Here is a 22503-nt window from a genome sequence, read left to right as displayed (position 1 = left end):
ATTGGAAAAAAAAAAAAAAAAAAAAAAAAAAAATCACAATGGTGTTTTATATAAAAGAGACCCCTTTGTCTTTTATTAAAGATATGGTTATGTCACAACCACTGGCTTCACAGTATTAATGAAAGGTTTGCCTTTTTTTTTTTTTTTTAAGAATTGCATTTCTTAAGCTTGAAGAAAACCTAGCTGGAGTCTTTTTCTCATAACTTTTTTTTTTTTCAAATAGAGAAACTGTGAGTGAGTAAGGGGCAGAGGGAGAGGGAGAATCTTAAGCAGTCTCCATGCCTAGTGAGGAGCCCACCTTGGGGGTCAGTCTCACAATCATGAGATCATGACCCAGGCTAAAATCAAGAGCCAGAAACTTAACTGACTGAGCTGCCCAGGCACCCCTCTCATTTCACTTCTTCTAAATAAATTACTTCAGTTTTGGCTATAGATATTTATTTCTTACAGTGTTTAAGAATTTGGTGAGTATACATCCTTTACAAGTGCCAAATTGAGCCAGAACAATGGAATGGCCTACAGAATCTTGAACTGGTTTTTATGGTAATAGAAATATATTTCAATTACTGAATAACAATTGGTATTGAAGCCTCACATGCTTGAGAGACTCATGTAAATGTCTGTGGAAGTTTTCAGCTAAGCTCACTGTGTATTTGATGGACATCTAGCCACTAAGTCACAGAGAGAATTCAAAACCCCTGATTCTAGTTGATTCTGGTGTAACCTTTGAGGAGCTCTGTTTTAACTCTCATGAGTTTGTTTTAATTGGCTTCAAACTCTCCTTAAACCTGTTTCTCTAATAGTGGTCATGATCCTTCTCAGAGTGTCTTATTTTAAAAAAGTTTATAATGTTGCTAAAATGTTGATAAATATAAAAATCCAAAAAGTGTAATAGACTTCCTTTAGTGAATTATACTTTCTGAGAAAGCCAAAGGAAACCAATGGGTTTTTCCCACAACCAGTTGAATTGAAATTCTATCTTATGCTGTGTCGGAGACATTTCTACACAGAGTGATTTCCTTCTAGCCTCTGTTGCTTTGGTTGTCCACATTAAAATGACTGCACAGTGTTAATTTTGCATAGGTCACTAAGAAAAAGCCTATAGAATAGTTTTCTTAACAGCTTAGAAGACAACTGGTAAAATTACTCATAAAGATGTCCAGAAGTTCCAGTAAGACTTTCTGGAAGATCTTCAATATTCTGTTTAGAGAATTGTATCAAAGCAGAGCTGACCATTGTAAACTACTGATTACGGCCTTCCTAAAATGTGCTATAAGTTAAATGGATGTGATTAAGATTTATGACACTAAAACCTTTTCTTCTCACAGCTTTTCTATAGCAAGAGTTAGAAACTGAAGAGTACTTACTAATTGAGATCACTTTATTTTAATGTTTTGTAGTGTCCTGATTCAGCATGTAAGCAGGATTTATTAGCCTACCTTCAACGAATTGCCTTGTATTGCCATCAGCTTAATATCTGCAGCAAGGTGAAGGCAGAAGTTCAGAATCTAGGAGGAGAGCTCATTGTGTCAGGGGTAAGCTGGGAGCTGGGCTTCACAGTTAAAGTTCCCACTGTTGTACTTCCAAGGCAAGCATTCTTGGCAACAGTACTGCTAAAAACACCAAACTACAGTGACTCATAGGGAGTTTTTTTTTTTAAATAAATGTTATCACCATTATTCCAGACCTTACAATAACTCACAAAGAGCAATTTGATTTTCCAATTACCCCGTGTTTATACTAGCCTTGTAAAATCTCCATTCTTCACAAGAAAACTAATTTCATAGTCTGGAAACTCATTGCCAAGCTTTGACTATTATAATTATTTGGAGCTTTTGTACATTTACTCATTGTGAGTCTACTTCCCTTTGTTAGTCCTAGTAATTTTCACTCTCTGTTCAGGAGCCAGCCTCTCTATGTGTGGATTGTGTTCACATGTTAGAGACGATGAAAACCATAGGAATTCATTCATCAGGTTCCAATGCATACTAGGTGATCAGTAACCCTTGAAAGCCAGAAAATATTTAAATTTAATACAGGTTGATGTGCTGTTGCCAAAAACTAACATAGTTATCAAACACTAACAATTATGTATTCTTTGCTTAATCATTCTGGTGTTTCCCTTAGTATCTGGTCCATTTTCATCAAATATAAAGAAATAAGTTTGATTAATAGAGGAATTGTGATTTCTTGGCAAGATTTCCAAATGTATGTGTTGAGGTTCTTCACCTTGGCTTCTCCTCCCTCAGTCCCTTTCTTTGAACACGAGGTGCCATCCGTTGTAAACTATATGCAAATTCCAAAGTGTGGCTCTGCCACCTTTAGTTCTTTTCCCAGTCAGCGATGATGCTGCCATTTGAAGTGTGGCATTACCATGAACATAACATTATCAACATGGTGAATGCCTTCTGAAAATCAGACTAGTCATGAAGCTCAATTGTCAATTTTCAGAAATTCAGCAGTTTGACCATTTGATAAAAATCTGTGGAAAAATCATTCTTCAAACCAGCAGTTTCAGGTTCTATATTACTTGGGTGGCAGAAAACAGCTGGGAAAAGAGCTGATCTGGCTTGCATGGAGATGCCATCTGGAAAGCCTGTTCCATGCAGTCTCACCTAGAGTCCGATAAATTGGCTATTTTGTGCCTCTTCCCAAAGCATAGTCACCTCTTTGCATTTCCAAAATGATCCTGCTTCAACATTCTTCAACAACCAAAAGCAATCTGTCTTGCAATGTGTCCTTTCTGCCGAGTTGGTAATTACCCAATTTCTCTCTGCCAAGAAGTGATCAAAACATTGCATATCCCTTGCTTCTTTTCTTATCTTCAAACTCAATGGTATAGTTTCCCATACCATTCAGATTTCATGTCCATCTGTATATAGCACCTGTGGAACTGAGTGCTTTTTGTTTAGCTTGCCTTGTGTGCTTTCATTTGTCACTTTCCAAATCTTATTATTTACATGGATGCACAAAGCATCTTTGTGGATCTCAGACTCCACAACCTCATTTAGGTGATATTTTACTGGCAGAGTTGCTCTCCATTATCCTCTCAGTACCCATTGTTCATCACTGCTTCCTGAGCCTCATTTCCATTGTCTTTTCCTCATTTAGATGTAGTCCAAACCATCACTGGCTTTTATCACTTGCACTGTTGGCATTTGTAGAGGTGTTTGAGTTTGGGAACACCATCAAGAAGCCTGTTTCCTTCTTTGAGTCTTACTGGCAAAGTTCATAAATCCTTGCATGGGAGAAGGCTTCTTTTGAGGAATGTTATACAACTTTATAATAATTCTGAGTCAAATGCATTATAAAGGTTTGCTATATATTGCTCAGTTATGGACCTGCTCTTGGCCTCCTCATTTTTTCAAAGCTTGATTGCTATTTGGTGCCACACCTGCATCTGTAGTCTGCTGTCTTTGCCACTTCTGCCTCCATCTTATTCTTCATCCTCCTTCACTGATGGCCAATGGATAAAAAATATCAATGTATTTATTTTGCAAAATAGCCACAAATGACTGCCTTCAAAGTTATGAAAGAGTCAAGAATGTAAGACCCCATACACACAAACTTGCAATGATTTTGCCAAGAAAATGTGCCCAATGCCTTGGGCCCCATTTATTTTGTTGTCTGGCATGAAAAAGTTGCTCCATTTTTAGGGAAAAACTACTGTAGTGTAACATACAATCAAACAATAGGAATGCTTAAATCATGGGATTCAAGGCTGTGGCTTCTTTTCTGAAATACAGGAAAGTCCCAGAAAAGTAGATTTGTTAGTAGTCAAAATATTCCCTAAAATAGGAGATTTGGATAGCTTATTATTTTTCCAAGAAAAATGATTTAAACTCAAAGATGAGAGATATGTTTTTAGAGCCTTGAGCTAGCATGATAAACCAAATGCATATGTGCACAGTTATGTATCATGTCAGCATGTGTATGTTTTATGTCATTCTGTGTGTACAAGCTGGGAAAGGCTTCTTCTGTTATATCTGCCTTTGGCTTGAGAGATGGGGCAGGAAAACTCAACAGGTCACAGGCTGGGAGACAATGGGTATAAAAGTTTTCTTCGTGACATTTGGGGAGTTGGAGAAATAATGCAATCCCAGATATATGTTTACATGTGCTCAATCACACATCTGCTGTCTAAGAAGCAGCATTAATTTTCTGGCTGCAAATCTGTTTTTAAAAGTTATTGGCTTAAATCCTTCTCACCAGCCAAAAGGTGCCATTCTTACTAAATCTCAAAGTAGTAGGTGCATTTGTGAGCCAATTCAGCTTACGCCATTTGTGTGGTTGCTAAGGGGGTCAATGGTGAAGAGAAAACAAACACAACACACACACACACACACACAAAACAAAAAAGAAAACAACTAATGTGACAGAAATGTTAAAGTGGAAGTAGAAGGAAACAAACCCAGAAAATTAAACATCCATTCATTTATAAATTTGCTTTATTGACTTAGTGTTTATTTAATCTCTTAAGTCAGTTTATATGCTTTTTGGAAAAAGAAATGTTGAAAGAAGAAGAAAACAGAGAGGATAGGAGGGAAGAGTCATGAAAGAAGGAAGAAAACAAAAAGTGAACCATAGCATATTGTTAATTATTTTAGTGCAGGCAATATCCCTTGAATGTGATAGCATTATGTTCATCATGGCAGAAAAGTTGAGCAAATATTTTTCTGAGTATGTAAATATATTTTGCATACAAGTAAATTCCAGTGCTATGATGCAGATATTACTTGTATATTTGATTGTGTTTTTAATTTTTATTCACTAAGTTTCAGAGAATTAAATGGATTCTTTTAAATGTAAAAATGGATAATTATTTTTATGTAAAAATGAAGATGTACACATGGATCTGAAGACAAAAAAAAAATCATTCTATAACCTTTCATTATCTTTACCCTAACATTTGCACTTGTAAATTTTTCTGAATGAGGTTGAAAACACTAAGGTGGAATTTCAGAATTTAGAATGCTGAACATCAAGCATTCTGATAAATCTGAGAAATTTCACCCAATTATTATTATTATTTTGAAGTTCAACTACATCAGGAGTCCTATTATAACAATGAAGCCAGAACAAAAGAGCAGTAACCCTACCCTGGACAGGAATTCAATGTTTAGGTCAGAGATGGATGGACACAAATGTTAACTTATAGTTGACTCCACATGAAAATGCTACAAATTTTGATAGATTTTATTGCATTTATATGTCTTTTTTTCGTATTAACAAAATACAGGAGCTGAGTTTGGAGGTGGGGAATAGTAGTTACCTAAGTCCTCAGCCTCACTGAATGGAGCCTGCCCTATTCCTGAGAGATGGAGTAACCTGCCCTAAAGTGCACTTTTGCTCTTTGCCATTTAAATCTCTCCTTTCCAAATTTGAATCTCTCTCAATTGGTATGTGGAGAGAAGCTTGACAAGGTGAGCAAATATAATTTGTGACACTGGTAGGATTTGAATTGGTAAAGAAAAAACTGAAGCATAAGGGGTCAATTATAGTCCTTATTGCCTATATTTCACATCATTAAAAGAACTGGACTCAATTAAAAGCAACATGAATATTCATGGTAATAAATGAAAACCATTCATACACTATTAGAAACTGATAATGGTCAAATCAGTCCTACCTGACTATGGCATATAACCAAAGATACATATGTGCATGTGCACAAATGTGCACATACAACAAATACACATGATTTGATACGTACTCTCTTATCCTTGAATAAGCAGTCATCAGGAACTGAACAAGTGGTTGACAACTGTGACATGTCTGATCCAAGGAAATTTAGGGAAAAGAAAATGTGGGAATTCTTTTTACAGTGCTATGTGTATTATATATATTTAAAATATATTTTATACATTTATATTACATATATTTAAAAATATATTTTTAAAATGTGATTTGTTGATAATTTATTTTATTTGAAAAGGTCTATATTTCCTCTATAAAAATAGTGTTAGTATTTTGTAATGAGATGAAGCAGTCATTGAAATGAGCATTGTACCTAGTTATGTAGCCTTGTACTTCAAGCAACCTTTTTTGGAGGAAAGAGGTAGTTTTTAATATATATTCTGATTCTGTATATTGTCAATTCTTGATTATCTCCATTGAGTATAGTAGTAATGGAAACAAATCTAAATTGTTATGTCAATTTGGATTTGGAATACATTTCTCTGCTTCATTTGAACAAAGAGGAATATGTTCAGGAAATTAACCACAGTTCCAAAGAATTTTCTCCAGATTTTTCAGAGGGTAGGCCATTAAATATTTGGGTTAACAGACTTTCCTGAACTATGAAACTGTAGGAGAGGCCAGATCTAGAGATAGTGAGATTAAGATAAACTTCAGATTATGAATCTGGATGGAAATATGGTAGAAATATTCTGTAACACTAAGAAAATTAAATAAGTATTTATCGTTGGCGGAATGGCCATAGTTCTTTGCATATACTTTACTAGTAACATGGGTTGCTGAAAAATTCAGTCTCTCTGAAAAATCTAACCCTCTCAATCTGTTATGACAGTAAAACTATAACCATTTAAGCTTTGATTCCTGCATTAAGTCTTCCTCTTTTACATTTATATCAGTGTACATGGTCATTGATTTTTGCACAACCCAGATTATGCAAACCTCCAGAGAAAAATAACCCTTAAGTGATTTTTTTTCAGGGCAAATTCTTTCTCTCCATGTTATAAAAGTGACATTTAACAAACTCAAGGCATAACATGTGGAAGAGATGGGAAATGGGGATTTTTATAGGTAGAGATCTCCTTGGGTGCTAGGCATCAAAGGAAGTTTTGAGTCTAGTGTACCATACCTGTATAGGTAGCTCCCTGAATTTAAATAGTCTTGTGCAAAGGAGAATGGTATATTGCTCCATTATAAGTAGCAGATCTTTAGTTACATACTGGTGATGATGGCCCTAAACCTATCAGTTCGATAAAGTCTATGCATTGAAAAAAATTAGTTTTTCACTGATGAAATTAAACCAGTTTGTTATCTGATTTGTTTAATGCATAGAAAAAGACTTTATATCCTAATGCTGTCATTTTAAAGTAAGAAAAGAGACTCTTTTGTGGCAAAGCTAGAACATGAACCACGCAAATAGCCCTTTTTACTATTAGTGGAAGCATGGGTTGACCTAACTTGGATCTACTCAATGGATTAACTTGAGTGCATCACCTGAATTTGTACTCTGAGACAGTTATATTTTGGTTTGAGGGCATTCGTTATTTCTCATCAGAGAAGTGGTTAGTGGCTTTAAGAAGAATGTCTCTGCCTTAGAAATGTCAGTGCCATTACTTGTCATTCAGTCAGTGAACTTCCATTTCTTTAGGTTTTGGAAGCTATTCAAGTTTTGAAGCCTGTAATCAAAGAGAAGGCAAATAAACCACACCTTAATCTATTAGCAGTTCATGCTTTAGATCTCAGTTAATAATCAGAGCATTATTTGGCAGCAATGACTCGTAATGTTTTGTGAAAACTCGGAAATTAGACATGTGGGAGGTACCTGGATGAGGGACACTAATTGTGCATATCTTTTGGTATCTGAGACACAGCCAAACCTAGTGAAGAAGTGCTGGTTTATAACATTTTCCCATGAGACATATTCTAATTTTGAGATATGAGTTGTTATAATTGATTTCATTCTAAGATATTCTTTATTAATATATTTTAAATAATCTCTAGTGTCTTAGGAGCTGTCTCCTCATTTGTAATGAGTTGTGGATATGTGAGAGCAAGTCCAGATAATACTTGTTCCCTTAAATTGAACCAAGTAATTATGGGAAACTACAGTGTTGGGTAGGATACCTTTATTTTTGAAATAGTATCTGAAATTTAGCGTATGCTTTCTGGTTTTCCTGTGTACACTTGGATATGTCACATCTAGTCAAGAAATGCACTGTTTTGAATTGGTTACCTAAATCCATTGAGATTTTTTTTTCCTACTTGGATATACCTCAAGAATTCCTGGACTGAAGGCAGTTGGAAGAAAAAGAAGCTAGAATATGAATAAATTGGTGCAAGAATATAGAAATAAATAGAAGATAAATATTAAAATCATATACTAAATATTATCTGGAGATCTTATTATTGATTTTGCACAATTTTCTATTACCTCAGATGACTCAAAATAAAGCAAATTAAGAGACTCCATAGAAAAAATGAGACAGGATTTTATGTTTGGTATTGGACATGATGAAATTTTTTGACAACCATATTTTTCTAGAAAAAGTTAGTATTTTCCATATGTTGTTCCTAATTTCTAAAGACAAACCAACATCTGAGCTTCAAAGAGTTGTATGTATTTCCTGTTCACATAGGATATTTTCTGATTCATTGAACAACATTTATATGGTGTTTCTACTAAAAAGGCACAGTGCTAAATATTGAAAGTTGGGTGAGGGTATTCAAAGTCCTTTATCTCTAATAGCAAATAATTTCCATGAAAAGGAAAAACTTTTCTGTCCATTGTGTTTTTGTTAGATGGTGTAATCCATTGGGTTTTCTTTTTTCCATTTAGTTTTTCATCTTACTGTTTAGCATTCTCAGCAAGAATAGCAGGGTGTCTGTTGATGGCTATCTCTGTGTACTCACTGTTCTTGGTTTACTATATTCTAGAAATAAAAGCGTGTTTAACTTCCTGTCTTCAGCATTCTGTCCCTACAGACTTTGTCAAATGCTTCCTCCAGCTTAATTTAAATGATTTATAAAATATAGCTTTTATCACAGCCCTTAGGAGAGAAATATGTGCCATGTTATGGCCCATGTATCTTACAAATAGGAAAGACTTCTGGATGGGCAGTGTGTAGCTTTCTTAGTTTAGATTTACTGCTTCAGAACATATTGTCTTACTCTATCTTCAACAGTCATTTTCATGGTGGGCAATAAATATATTTCAAATATATCATCCTAATCCAATTTTCTTGAAGGCAAGCTTACTTAATTTGGACTTTAATCTCTTCTTTCATCATCAATACTATATCTTACTTTATTGCTTTTCTCTGAATATCTTCATCTGTGCAGATGCCTTGCTGATAATGAACTTGACTGGAACTCTGGCTAGATCTTCTGTCAAATCTGCACAATCTGTGTCTTGACCTCTTCTGTCCATTTCCTTTTGCAAACCTATTTCTCAACTGAGAGAAGTTCCTGGAGAAGTTCCAGTCAGCATCATCTTCTAAGAACCATGTACTCTTTTAAGCCCAAGGCTATGTATGTGAGACACTATCATAAAACAAACTCAAAATAGAATCTCTTTGTCTAGGAACTCTAGATTAAAATCCATTGCTTTCAAAATTGCTTGGCTTCTCTTTTGTTGAGATATTTCTCTTTAATAATAATATTTTGATCAGACTGCATGCCAACTGCCTGATCATGTCTTACACAATGTATTATTTATAAAGACACCTTCAGATTATTCTTTTGGAGTATACAAACTATACCACCTGACTTTTCTCCATCTTTTGCGCTAAGTTAAATAAAAACACTTTTATCAACAGACAAAACTTTGAATCCAATCCTACATCTCTTTGATCAGAATAAAATTATAACCGTACCTTCAGTAAATGTGGTTTCTTGATTCAAATCTTTATAATCATTTCATATCTTGTCTTGAAAGTCTAACTCATCCATTTCTGTGATATCATAGAGAGTATGCATCAAGTCCATAATTGTAATGACAGTTTTCATAAACAATGTCAAGTGGTTAAATCCTAAGAAGAATTGGAAATTATCTGACCCTGGCATTGCATTCTGTCAAAGAAAGTTCGTTTTATTTTTTTCTTAAACTCATAACTAAAGACATTATTGCAATCAATCATACTAAATCACCTAAAAAAGTCAGCACAGTTCACCACTCTGCATCCTTTTGATGCAGCCTAGTTTTGCATTGGGTTCCTGAAGTCATGCTCCATTTCCAAATAAGCAATGGATAATAAGAAACATCAATAGATTATAAGTCTAATTTGTTTTCTTTCAATATTTAAAAAGTGCTTAACTCCATTTTTATTCTGATATATTAACATTGGCAGATATATACCTTCTTTGTTGGGTAGTACTATTATTAAGGTGTTTATTGGAAGAATGAACAATTTCAATCCGTAATCTTAAAATAATGACTTTTAAATTTTGTATGAAAGGTGAGATGACACAAATAAGCTTCTAATACATACAAATCATTTTTGAAACTGAAAAAGAAAGATAAATGAATAGCACATACCCTATAATGGGAAAATCAGGAGTTGCCTAATTTCTAAAACAAATGGGATTACCATAAAGCATAAAAAAGCAAGGATAAACCAACTAGTCAATGACCCAATAAGTAAAAATAGGAAGAACATAAAGCTTCATAGGGCCATTAATTGTGAAAACTCACACAATAAAGCTGTTGAATATAGAATCTGAATTTAGATTTAGAATTGCTGGAGAGAGAAATACAATATAATGAAGAAAATACACAGGGTATCACTGCTTTCTCTAATAAGTACAGAAAATGTCAAATATAAGAAAAATTCTATTGTTTCTTCATAAATGCCAGATATTTTTTCTATTGTCTTTAATTTTCTATAGAAATTATTTAAATGTCTCTAATATTTATTTTGAAGTAAGAGATGGGAGTAATGTTGCCAAATCCATTATTAATTTGAATTTAATAGCATCTATGTTTCAAAATGCTCCCTAATCTTTGAGTTTTGCTTAATTTTTAAATTGTGATCATTGATGCACTTACATATTTAGTGAGCTAGGAATGGCAGTATTAAAAATAGAATTATATTGGCTTAAAACATAAGAAAATATTTTAAATTAAGAATATTGGTTATCTGTACACAGAAACCAGCATATATTCCACTGGGCAAATAAAGATCTGGCTTGCATGTGGATGGTTTTAGGACCTACCTGCTCTTTAATATCACTCCTTCTTTTTGTCTTATTACCTACTCAACAACTTTGAGTAGTACATAGTTTTATAACTTCTAAGTCTCAATTTAAAATAAAAAGAGTGTTCTCCACATTATTCTCCCATACTGCTGATTTACCCCCACCCCCACCAATGGACTCAGAGCTTAAACAAAGCTATAACTATATGGCTATAGCTTTAGTGCATTTGGTACACATTTGGTCCATTAACATCACTGGGTAACTTAAATTTGACCTCTGAGAGTGGTAGTGTAGGGATCTTATGGTTATAGAAATCTTCCCATTTGATTTTTCTGCATATATCCCCCGTTAGATATATGTTAAATTCACTATACACTGAAAAACTGTTCAAGATTATCAGTAATATTTCATGCTGAAGGTAAAATCTTAAGTAGAAATAGGCATTGGTTATTGGCTTATCTTTTAAATGTGCCTGTCACACAGCCCCTCCTTGGGTATAAAAAGGAAGAGTAAAAAGAATTGCAGTTGTAGCAACAATGAATTCATTAGTTCTTCGGTGATTCCAATGAAAGAGGTAAGTATCCTTTTAGTACCATGTACTGACTGGACATGCAGAGGCCAAGGGCTTAATGAAGGTCACACAGCAGGGCAATGGAACTTCCAAGAAAGACGTCTGAGGTTCCCCACATACCATTCCAAGCTTTAAGAGCTGCAGCCCTTGCTTTCTCTCTTGGTGATCTTCAATGCTTTAAATAGGGGATTCATCCCCTTCGAACCCACAATGATTGTCCCTTACAGTGCGTGACAAGGCAGGGTGCTTCTTCATCCTCCTCCTCCCAAATGGTCCATTTATCTGTTCAAGAGAGCCAATGAGGAATTCATATGGCCGGGCTGCTTAATACCACAGATGCCCATCCATATCTCTTTTAGCAACTAATTCCTTCATATGCCTCTTTCTCCCAATGATCCCCTCCCTCTTCCACTTCCCTAATCCCTTCCCAGTAGGGTACGTTTTTTTTTTTTTTCTCTTGCTCTCTCTCTCACTCACTCTTTTCTGTATCTCTCGGAAATCAGACAGGAGTTCAGAGCACTTTCACTACCTTTTATGAGGTAGATTGTGATGTCATAGATGGGGGCAGGGCTAGTCAACTTTCTACCCACCTCCCAACCTGTGCTGAGGGAGCTCCGATCGGGAGTGGAAGCAGTGATTCCTCCATGGTGAGTAACTTCGCTTTCTAATGTAATCTGTTTCATTGTAAGAATTAATTTTGATAGCAGGTGGATGGGTTTCAAACAAGTAAAGATACGAGCTCTCAAGTCTTCTTTACTTACTATTAACCAACTTTGGGCAAAGGATCTGTTTATTTATTCTTTGTATGAGTCAAGAATTCCATAGCACAAATACATTCTTCAAGCATGATCTAAACTTGAAGTAAAAATGGTATTTCATTCCTTTATTTCTCAGTCTTTCTTCCCATTGGGAGTGAAAGTCATTGCATATGTGGAATGAATCCATTCTGTAGTCCTTTGGTGAGCTTCTTTAAGGAAGGCTAGTTAAGAGTATGTATTCTTCTTTGTTTGAAAGATAACAGGGTCCTAAAACATCCTTAATTGATGTTGGCCCAGATAATCAGTCTGCTCTTTTAAAACTATGGGGTAAAATTGTGAAGAAACTGATACATAAAGAATTAATGAACTTGGTTTTGATGTAAACAAATTAAAACTTTCTAATGCAAAGACTAAAATATTTATTAAAACAAAGGAGTCCCTACTCTTGCAAGATTAAGAGTGCGGCCATTTCAAGGTGTCAGTACCAAATTTGTTACCTTTTTTGTTGATGTTGCATGTCATAACACGGATGCTGTTTTGTAAGATTTCTTCGTAGTTAGGAGCTATGAAATGTCACTGTTCTTTGTTTCATTTGGGTTTCTATATGCTGATTAATTCTTTTGTATGTCTTAGTATTTAGAAAGAAAAGATCAACTGGAGTGAGCATTTTTCCTCCACTTTCCTTGTTCTCTCCTGAGTACTTATTAAAACTGTCAAGATATCAGCTTTTATATAAAGGGGCATAAGAAGTTCATGGAGGTGGTTAAATCTTTAAGGGATGCTAAAGCATCAGGGTGGGTGTTTTTAAAATAGTTTGACCATCAGAATGTGAGGCCCTGTTAATTTTTCATGGGGTGGGATAAAAGCTTCTTTCTGTGGATCATGGGTATTAAATACATTAAGAGGATATCATTCATTTATTTTTCAAATTATACATCCCTAGTTAACTATGTGTGGATATTGGTGTTGGAAACTGGAGGCAGTTTAGAAGGAGGATTTCTTTCTCAGCATTCGCTTTTCTGTTAAGTGAAGACCCTCTCTTTCTCCTGCCCTTCTAAATTATGCATTCTTACAGCTCAAAAGCACTACAGTTAATACTGATTTTTGCATTACCTGGGGGAGAGTAGCATGGCAACTTCTCAATTGATTTTCTCACCTACACTTTCTAACCTAAAGAAGTCTCTGTAATGGTAGAGATTTCAGGCACAATAAGGAAAAATGGAGCCATAAGCAGCCAGTAGGAATACTTAGCTGATAATTAACTACAGTCAACTTAATGTTGCAATGTGGTAACAATGCCAAAGTCTTATATGTTGGGTGATCCCTCTGAAGTCTTTGGCCTACCTTCCTTTAAAAATGCTAGCCCCCTCAAACTCAGGTAGAAGGTATGCCAGAAAAATCTAATGTCTATTCATAGCTCAAGTGTTTAATGTCTTTTATCAACCCTCATACAGCTGCCAGGTAAGAAATGCTCATATTTTACAAACCCTTGGAATACAATCATCTTTAAACTTCGTGAGTTAAGAACAGTTGTGTTGTGCACTTGTGCAAATTCAGAGAGTCTATCATGGAATGCATTATGCATGCACTTGTTTATCTTCATGTGCATGTTTCATTTATAGTGGTGTTTATTATTTTTAAAATCCATGTGTATGTATTAAAACTCTAATTTAAAAATACTACTGTATATTGCACTCTAAACAAGTCAATGAAATGTAACAGAAGTTGCATAAATTTAGGGTCTCAACACTGGTGTAGTAGTGCCATTTGTGTCATTGACTAATTAGGTAACTAAAGGAAAATCACATAGATCTCTTAGGTCTCTGCTTTTTCATTGTAAAATGATGATAGGTGATCTATAGGATATATCTTAAAGTATCCCTGCTATAAAATTGTATGGTTTTATAAAAATTTTTCAAGAAATTGCTTACAGGAAAAAGATTGAATTGTTGAGGAGATAATGTGTTTGTATGAGACATACAATTATATAGACCAGAAAGAAAATTTCAGTCCAAAGTAGGTTTTAGAATGTACCTATATTTGATGGAGTGTTAACAAGTGGGCCCCATTCTTTTAAATGGACAATATGAAACTTGTGATAGTTAGCTACGTGTTGATTTGGAAGACTGACTTGTTTTTCTATATTAATAATTTTGTTCTGATTATTTGAGATAAAAAATCCTTATCTACTATGTAATGGATGGATTTAGGTATCATTGAGACTATAAAATTAAAAAATTACTTCTGCAGTACTGTGGGAATTCTTTTGTGGTATTTTGAAGAATTGATGAGTAGGGAATTTGTGGGTACTAAGCTATGTGCTGTGGGGGATAAAAGATATGTGGGGCCTGGATCCTGCTCTTGAGGGATCTGCAATCTTTTTGGGTGTTCTAGACACATGACAAATGTCAACTGAGAGATGAAGACAGTACATGTCCAAGAACTAAGATACATTCTGTGGTGTTGGATAGACTGGATTGCACTGGGGAATCTTTGTGAGAAGCTGAGGGCTTCAAGTCACTTAGAATACAGTGGTTTAGATTTTTGTTGTTACACGTAAGTAGAGCAGGAGAGCACTCCAGGTTGACAAGACCATGGAACTGTAAATCTTAAAGAGGTGGTCTTGTGTTTAGATATGGCAAATATCAAAGTCATGTATCAAAATATAGTCCTGCCCCATACTTTTCTTGAGACTTCTACTTTCCTTGAGCAATACCAAGGAATTATGAATCTTGGAGAGGAAGTCTTGTGTTTAGATATGCCATGTATGAAAATATTTACATATAGTCCAGCCCCATACTTTTCCTGAGTTCCTTAATCATGTGCTGACTTTACAATATATGAAATACCTGTTTAGAAGAGTTGAGGAGGCTGAAAGTGAGTGAAGTGCAAAGATTATTTTTAAGATATAATTAGGCAGCACTGTGTCAGTTACAAAAAAAGGTCACATCATTATTCACAGTCACAAGAGAGAAGGGGAACTAAATAAAAGGAAGGAATTAGGAACAGGTGACTCTAGCCCTAAGACATTCCAACTTTCTGACAAAAGTGGAAAGATTATCTTTTTTGATAAAGGAATTATATTACCATTAATACAATTGGAAATGTCGGAGGGCCATGAGGAGATGCCCACTAGCTGAAGAATCCATGTAAGCAGGACAATTTTCCAAAACAAACAGAAGTTTCTCTGTGTACTGAGCAGGAATTATGTCAGAATGCTCTCAGACAGCCAGTGTTGAGCACGTTTAAACATTAAAACTGCACATGATAATGCAAGTCTCCTTCCCCAATGCACTTGGAAAGAGGTTACTCATTTGGACATGATTTGCCAAGTTGACAAAGAAGCACACTTGTGTTTGAAAGCTTCTCTGGTGCTGTAGATTCATAGATGATTTGCAGTGTATACCTAGCATCACTTAGAAGCTTGTTGTATTTCTTGCCATCTAAGTTCCTTCTATGTTACTAGTATGGCCTTTTTAATTAACTGGAATTCCATGAGTAGAATTTCTTTATCATCTATCCCAGATATAAACTAAGGATTTAGTTTATATCATCTAGTAAAATGTTTCTTAATTTCCAATCATGACATAAAAATTAACTTATAGAATATACTATCTCAGAAAATAACTTTCAAAGTCAAGATTAGTGTATATGGGAATGATGAAGTAGCATGATCAAACTCTGGATTCTCTTAGAAATAATTTTTCTCAAAAACGTTGAAGTAGGACTTGGGTAAAATTTAATCAAACAATATAAAGTATTAAAGGAAGTTAGAGATATTAGAATTATGTTTTTCTCAAAAGAACAATTGCAAAGATGGTAACTGTTCCCCTGACCTCCTAAATATCCCTAGAGGGGACTCTACTCCTATCAGTTAGATTCTAAGTCAACAAATGTTTATTGGGTAAATGATATGTGCTATTTACTGGCCTGTGTATAAACATGGGATTAGCATGGAAAACAGACCTAAAAACAGTAACTACAATACATTATTATAATCACTCTAACAGAAATATGTACAAAGTGATACAGGCATTCTGAAGAGAAGGGTAAGAGGAAACTTCATAAAGGGGTTATATGTTTCTGAACCTTGATGTATAAGTAGATACAAATTTTCCAGGTAGAGGAGGAGAGAAAGGATTAGCTCAGGAGAGAAACATGGCGCCTACAGTTTTTGAGGTATAGATGTATTCTGTGCTGACTGGACCTGTAAATGGCAGAGATGATTAAAAGTGAAAAAATGGAGTTAGAAGTTAGATCAAAGTGGGGTCTGGACTTGAGGGTGTTATGCTTAGTGAAATAAGGCAGGCAGAAAAAGACAAATATCGTATGTTTGCATGTATAGGAGGATTAGGAGGAACTTAACGGAGGACCATGGGGTAGAAGAAGGGTGGAAATGGTGGGGGGAAGGGAGAGAGGCAAACCATGAGAGACTCTTGAATGCTGAGAACAAACTGAGGACTCATGGGTGTGGGGGGGGAGGGGGGTGATGGGCATGGAGGAGGGCGCTTGTGGGGATGAGCACTGGGTGTTATGTGGAAACCAGCTTCACAATAAACTATTTGTTAAAAAAGTGGGGTCTGGATACCAAAGAAATTTTTCTGACCCATTCTAATTTTAATGAGCATTTCTCAAAATAATCAAAGCATCATCTGCATGCAAAATCCAGCAAATGGTGGGAGGAGACTGCTAAAATCTAGCCTGGGATGCAGACCTGTTGAATCAGAATAAGATCATAGTGAGTAGGTTCTTAGAATCTGTAACTACTTCATCCTACCCCAAGTTTCAGAATCTCTACAAGGCAACAAAACCTAATCATTATGTTTCTATGTTCTTGGAAAAGTTTAATAAACAAAAGAATTAATTTAAGAATAAAAGATTAGAAAAAATAGAATTTAAAGCAATATTAGAATATTCTTGGCAAAATTGGCTTAAGCATAAAAAACTTTCTAAGAATGGTGACTGTTAAATGTAAAGAATTGCCAAGGGATTCTATTATATCTCCTTGAAGGAAAGGTATAAGACTATAAACATTTGAGATTGTAAACATTGCGTCTTTCATTTTCATGTTCCAATACAAAGAGTTAATGAAGTCCAGAACTAAGTTCTACAACAGTCCAGAGCAATATTTATTTCTGGGTGGTGTTTTTCAGTAGAGCTATTTAGCTACTTTTACATTTTGATTAGAGGAACTTCACTGAAAGAGAAATGTGTAAGTCAGCATTACCATCATGACGGGAAAAATCAAACATTCATGCCAATATAGAGCCTAATCTATATGGCCTATGTTGAAAAATATTAATTATCTAACTACATGTTTGAATCAACAATCATTTACAAGTGCTTTTTTCCCCTCTATTTTTTTCTTTATGGATGACAGCTATTATACCCATCAATCTGTGTAGAGTTACACAAGTATTCAAAGATGCAAGAAGAAGAAAGGTACTAGGCAGTATTTTACATTTGACTAAGAGATGAGGATGAACCCTGGTCTGGAAGAAGGTGGTTCTCAGATCACATCAAGGAGAATCTGTTTTGGATTTAGCCTCCTTTGCACACAGTTCTGTTTCAGATTGCCAGAATCTTCTGTGGGTTTTTGAGAATTTGTTTAGAAGTCAAGTAGTGACAGGGAACTTTACATTTCTCCATATTCACCTCAGCGCCGACAATTTCAGTAACCACTGTGGCAGAGATTGTGATACTGCACATACTAGAAGCAGTTGACTGGTAGAGAGCCAGTACCTTCCATTAATTCAGCAAATTTATTTTGGCATGTTTACCTAAAGATCTTTTTTCCCCTTTTTTAATAGTTTATTGTCAAGTTGGTTTCCACATAACACCCAGTGCTCATCCCCACAAGTGCCCTCCTCCTTGCCCATCTTCCCCCTTCCCCTCCGCACCATACCCATCAGTCCTCAGTTTGTTCTCAACATTCAAGAGTCTCTCATGGTTTGCCTCCCTCGCTCTCCCCCCCCATTTCTCCCCTTCTTCTCCCCTATGGTTCTACATTAAGATCCTCCTAATCCTCCTATACATGCAAACATATGGTAACTTTCCTCTGCCTGACTTATTTCGCTCAGCATAACACCCTCAAGTTCCATCCATATTGCTACACATGGCCAGATTTCATTCTTTCTCATTGCCATGTAGTATTCCATGGTATAGATAAACTACATCCTCTTGATCCATTCGTCCACTGATGGACACTTAGGCTCTTTCCATGTTTTGGCTATTGTTGAGAGTGCTGCTATGAACATTGGGGTCCATGTGCCCCTGTGCATTAGCACTCCTGTATCCCTTGGGTAAATTCCTAGCAGTGCTATTGCTGGGTCATAGGGGAGTTCTATTGTTCATTTTTTGAGGAGCCTCCACACTGTTTTCCAGAGGAGCTGCACCAGTTTACAGTCCCACCAACAGTGGATGAGGGTGCCTGTTCCTCCACATCCTCGCCAGCATCTAGAGTTCTCTGATTTGCTCATTTTAGCCACTCTGACTGGTGGTATCTCAGTGTGGTTTCAATTTGTATTTCCCTGATGAGGAGGGATGCTGAGCATCGTTTCATGTGTCTGTTGGCCACTAAAAATCTTTTTTTTTTTTTTTAAATTACAGATATTTTTTTAACAAGTGTATGTAACTGTTACTGGCTTTATCACACTAACCTAGGCAAAAATAATCTTGAGTGGTTCTTAGAAGATGTGCCAAGCAAAATTATTTACCTGAATAAGGCCTAGCATTTTACCTGGATAAGAGCCAAGCAGAGAACAGTAACAACCACATGGTTTTGATGTCTTATATCTAAAAAGTGAGTTAGAGAATACCATGTTCTCTTAAAGTAGATGTTAAAATTATAACTAAGGTGTTATTGTTAGCTGTGAGTTTGGAAACCGATTCTGTATTTTACAATTTGGGTGACAATGGGCAACATTCCTAATCTGAGCTTTTGCTTTTGATTTATAAATTGGAAAAGTAATACAGTTAGAAGGACAGTAGGACAACTGCATGTAGTAAATAACATGATTATACTAGCTAAGATGCAGTGAGGGGTCAGTATGCTCCAGGCACTGTGCTAAGTATTTTAAATGCACTATGCAATGTGTTTTATCAGTTATCCTGTAGAGGAAACATTGCCCTTCCCATTAAAAATATTAGGAAAATGCGTTTGGAGAATTGAAGTAACTTCTTGGAAGTCACAAAGTTAGTGGTTGACACACTGTAGTGCTTCTATTTTTTGTTTGTACATTTTTTTAATGTTTATTTTTGAGAGAGAGAGTACAAGCAGAGGAGATGCAGAGAGAGAAGGAGACAGAATCTGAAACAGACTCCAGGCTCTGAGCTGTCAGCACAGAGCCTGATGCAGGGCCCAGACTCATGGACCATGAGATCATGACCTGAGCCAAAGTCAGATGCTTAACTGACTGAGCCACCCAGGTGTCTCTACGGCATACGGTAGTACTCCTAAGAAGCCCTCCTTGACATTCTCCCACAGCATGATGTGTTTTCTGCCATTCCTAGTGGGACACTGCAATGTAATAACTTATTTAATTATATGTCTTCCAACTACTCTTTGGGCTCCATAAAGGTAGGGAATGTGTCAAATTTTTCCCTGTTTCTTGCATAATAAGCATATAAATTTGTACTTAATACATTAGTTTACTGGGTTTTTTCTTGCTTATCATTTTGTTAAATTTTGTAGTATATTATGTAGACTATTTTTTAAGATTATGGTATAGAAATATATAGAATTTCTTCCAAAAGAGCTGAATTAATAAAATTATTAATTTATTTCAAAAAGGAATTTGAAAGTAGGAGCCACAGTGACAGAGTTGGTTTCATTTGCTTTCCCAAATGAAGGTTGTGGTACATTAAAATGTTAATTATATCTAGATATGAAATATTGTGCTTTAATTAACTATCCTAAATTATTAATGCCCAATAATAGTATTAACAATTTGTACAAAGCCTTTCACATAATTTAATTAGATGTAGATTCAGCTCCATATGCTAAAACATCCAAATACAGTTATTTTTCTGTCACATAGAATAACTCTATGTGCCTGTATAATGAATAAATTCAGTGCCTATATAATGAACTCAGAATCATCAGACACCCAGAGTCCTTCTGATTTATGGTTTGCTCTCCTTAGTGTGGGTTTCTGCTCTCAAGTATATCTTTTGGTCCATGGTGACTACTCATGCCCCCTCTTTCTGCTTTCCATACAGGAAGAAGTGACAGGGCAAAACATTGTGCTGCCTAGGTTTGTTATCACTCTTTAAATTAAGGAGATATCCTAGGAACATCTATTCTTCTAGGCCAACAATTTCTGTTTAAAGCATATGAGGGATCTGAAAAATCAGGAGAATTACATGGAGTAGCAGTTCTTGCCCATGTCTGCTAAATAGAACACAAATAGAATTCTGACTTCTAGTAGTTGCTTTGTGACCTTGGGCAAGTTGTCTGATTTCACTGAGCCCCCTTTTTCTTAGCTACAAAGTGAAAATGATATTAGTGTCTACTTGATTGTGTATTAGAATTAAATGTGTTAATGTGTGCCACACACTTAGCACAGTCTACAGAATGGAGAAGTGCTAAATATATGGGTAGCTAAGTTTATTTTTCCTTATCTTGGCTCTTCTAAAAGATGATAGTCTTTTTGATGACATATGTGCCTTTTGTTTTATTTCAAGTCTACTCCAATTACGCCACTGGATATGTAGTAGTGAACAAACAGCCAAGGTCTGTACCCTCATAGATAGTCTATTATTTTGTTACTGAGAGTCCTAGAGGAATCACTTACAGAGAGATGATAATTGACAACACAGAAGAAAATGACCTCAACAGAAAAATGAAGTAGTGATGGAGAGGAATCACATGGGTAGCAAATAAATTTTTGCTGAGAATTCTGGGCTCTGGCTTCACCGTTCTGAAACCACATCTGAGATCAGGAATATGTAGTCTATTCCTAAATGTTTTTGATGCAGAGGACTCATGGATCACACTTGAAAACTACTGGTCTAGGAAGTATAAGGGAAGAGAGCTATATGGGCTGTGGTGAAAGCCCTGCAGTATTGGAAGTCAGTTTGGATCCTTTCCTGGAAAACCTTTTGGCTTGCTCCATTAGGCTATTTTAGTCTAGCCTAACTTGGATAAGTTATCGTGGTTGTCCATTGTAGGATATTTAGCAACATCTCTGGTATCTCCTCAATAGACGCTTGTAGCAACTTTCCTTCCCCAGTAGTGACAAAGGTCTCCAGACATTGCCAAATGCATCCTAGAGTAGTGGGACAAAATTGCCCCTGAATAACCATAGGTCTGGTCAATCTTGACCTACAATATACATATTATTTCAATTTTTTTTAATGTTTTATTTATTTCTGAGAGAGAGAGAGAGAGACAGTGTGAACAGGGGAGGGTCAGAGAGAGAGTGAGACACAGAATCTGAAACAGGCTCCAGGCTCTGAGCTAGCCGTCAGCACAGAGCCCAATGTGGGCCTCGAACCCACGAACTGTGAGATCATGACCTGAGCTGAAGTCGGACGCTTAACTGACTGAGTCACCCAGGCGCCCCAATATACATATTATTCGAAATGGAGCCTTTTATTTCTTCCTTCTGGAAGGGTAGAAGATGACAGATAAAATTATTCCAGACTCAAATGCCAAATGCCCATGCCGAGCATGGCAGCAGGGTTTGGATATGCACTTTCTTAGAGTCAAGACTCCTGAGAATCCATCACAGTCCTTAGGCCATAGCCTTCATACACCTTTTAAAGGTCTCCATCCACCTCTCTTCTTGTTTACCCCAAATCTTTTCCTGTCTTAGAGACATAGGGATTACTACTCTCAAAGGCAATTAAGAACTTTGGTAAGAATGTTGCTTGAAAGAAAGTTTTAAACAAGGTAAAAATTCTTCAGTTTCTTGCTTTTCATGGACAAGCGTATTGAGGTTAAAATAATTCAACTGCTTTTATAACACTTTTTAAAACAAATCTTTTTCATATATCATTGTATATTTAGCCATCCTTTGTATATTTGCTAATCTTTTTATAACAAGCATTTTTTATATATGAGAAAAGCTAAGCAATAGTTTTATTTTTTAATAATATTAAGATGTACATCAGGCCAATGATCTCTTTGAAATTCAAATTACTTATGCAGGTGTTTTTGAGATAATATTAGTAATGAGTAATTCTGGAAATGCTGAAATTAGTGGGTGAGTCCTTGAAACCAACCAAGTTTTAGGTGGTAATTGATTGTTTCATAGCTTAGCATTAATTTCTTTAAAAGAAATT

At 35.7% G+C, this 22503-nt stretch overlaps 1 protein-coding gene across 4 annotated transcripts in view; it reads left to right on the top strand.

Moving 5' to 3' along the window:
- Positions 1-22503, top strand: part of CTNNA2 (catenin alpha 2) — a 957624-nt gene that overhangs the window by 913677 nt on the left and 21444 nt on the right. For 2 of the 4 annotated variants that reach the window (XM_077761683.1, XM_077761686.1), the window contains exons 16-17: positions 1401-1535; positions 11962-12105. In XM_077761683.1, the coding sequence (XP_077617809.1) occupies positions 1401-1535; positions 11962-12105 (279 nt within the window). The remainder of the gene's footprint in view (positions 1-1400; positions 1536-11961; positions 12106-22503) is intronic. The other 2 variants (XM_077761685.1, XM_077761684.1) reach the window with 1 other exon arrangement.

This window comes from Crocuta crocuta, unplaced genomic scaffold (genome assembly GCF_008692635.1).
Source record: "Crocuta crocuta isolate KB4526 unplaced genomic scaffold, BGI_CrCroc_1.0 scaffold348, whole genome shotgun sequence".
Lineage (NCBI taxonomy): Eukaryota > Metazoa > Chordata > Mammalia > Carnivora > Hyaenidae > Crocuta > Crocuta crocuta.
Note: the sequence above shows the minus strand (reverse complement) of the source record. Positions and strands in the feature narration are given on the sequence as shown.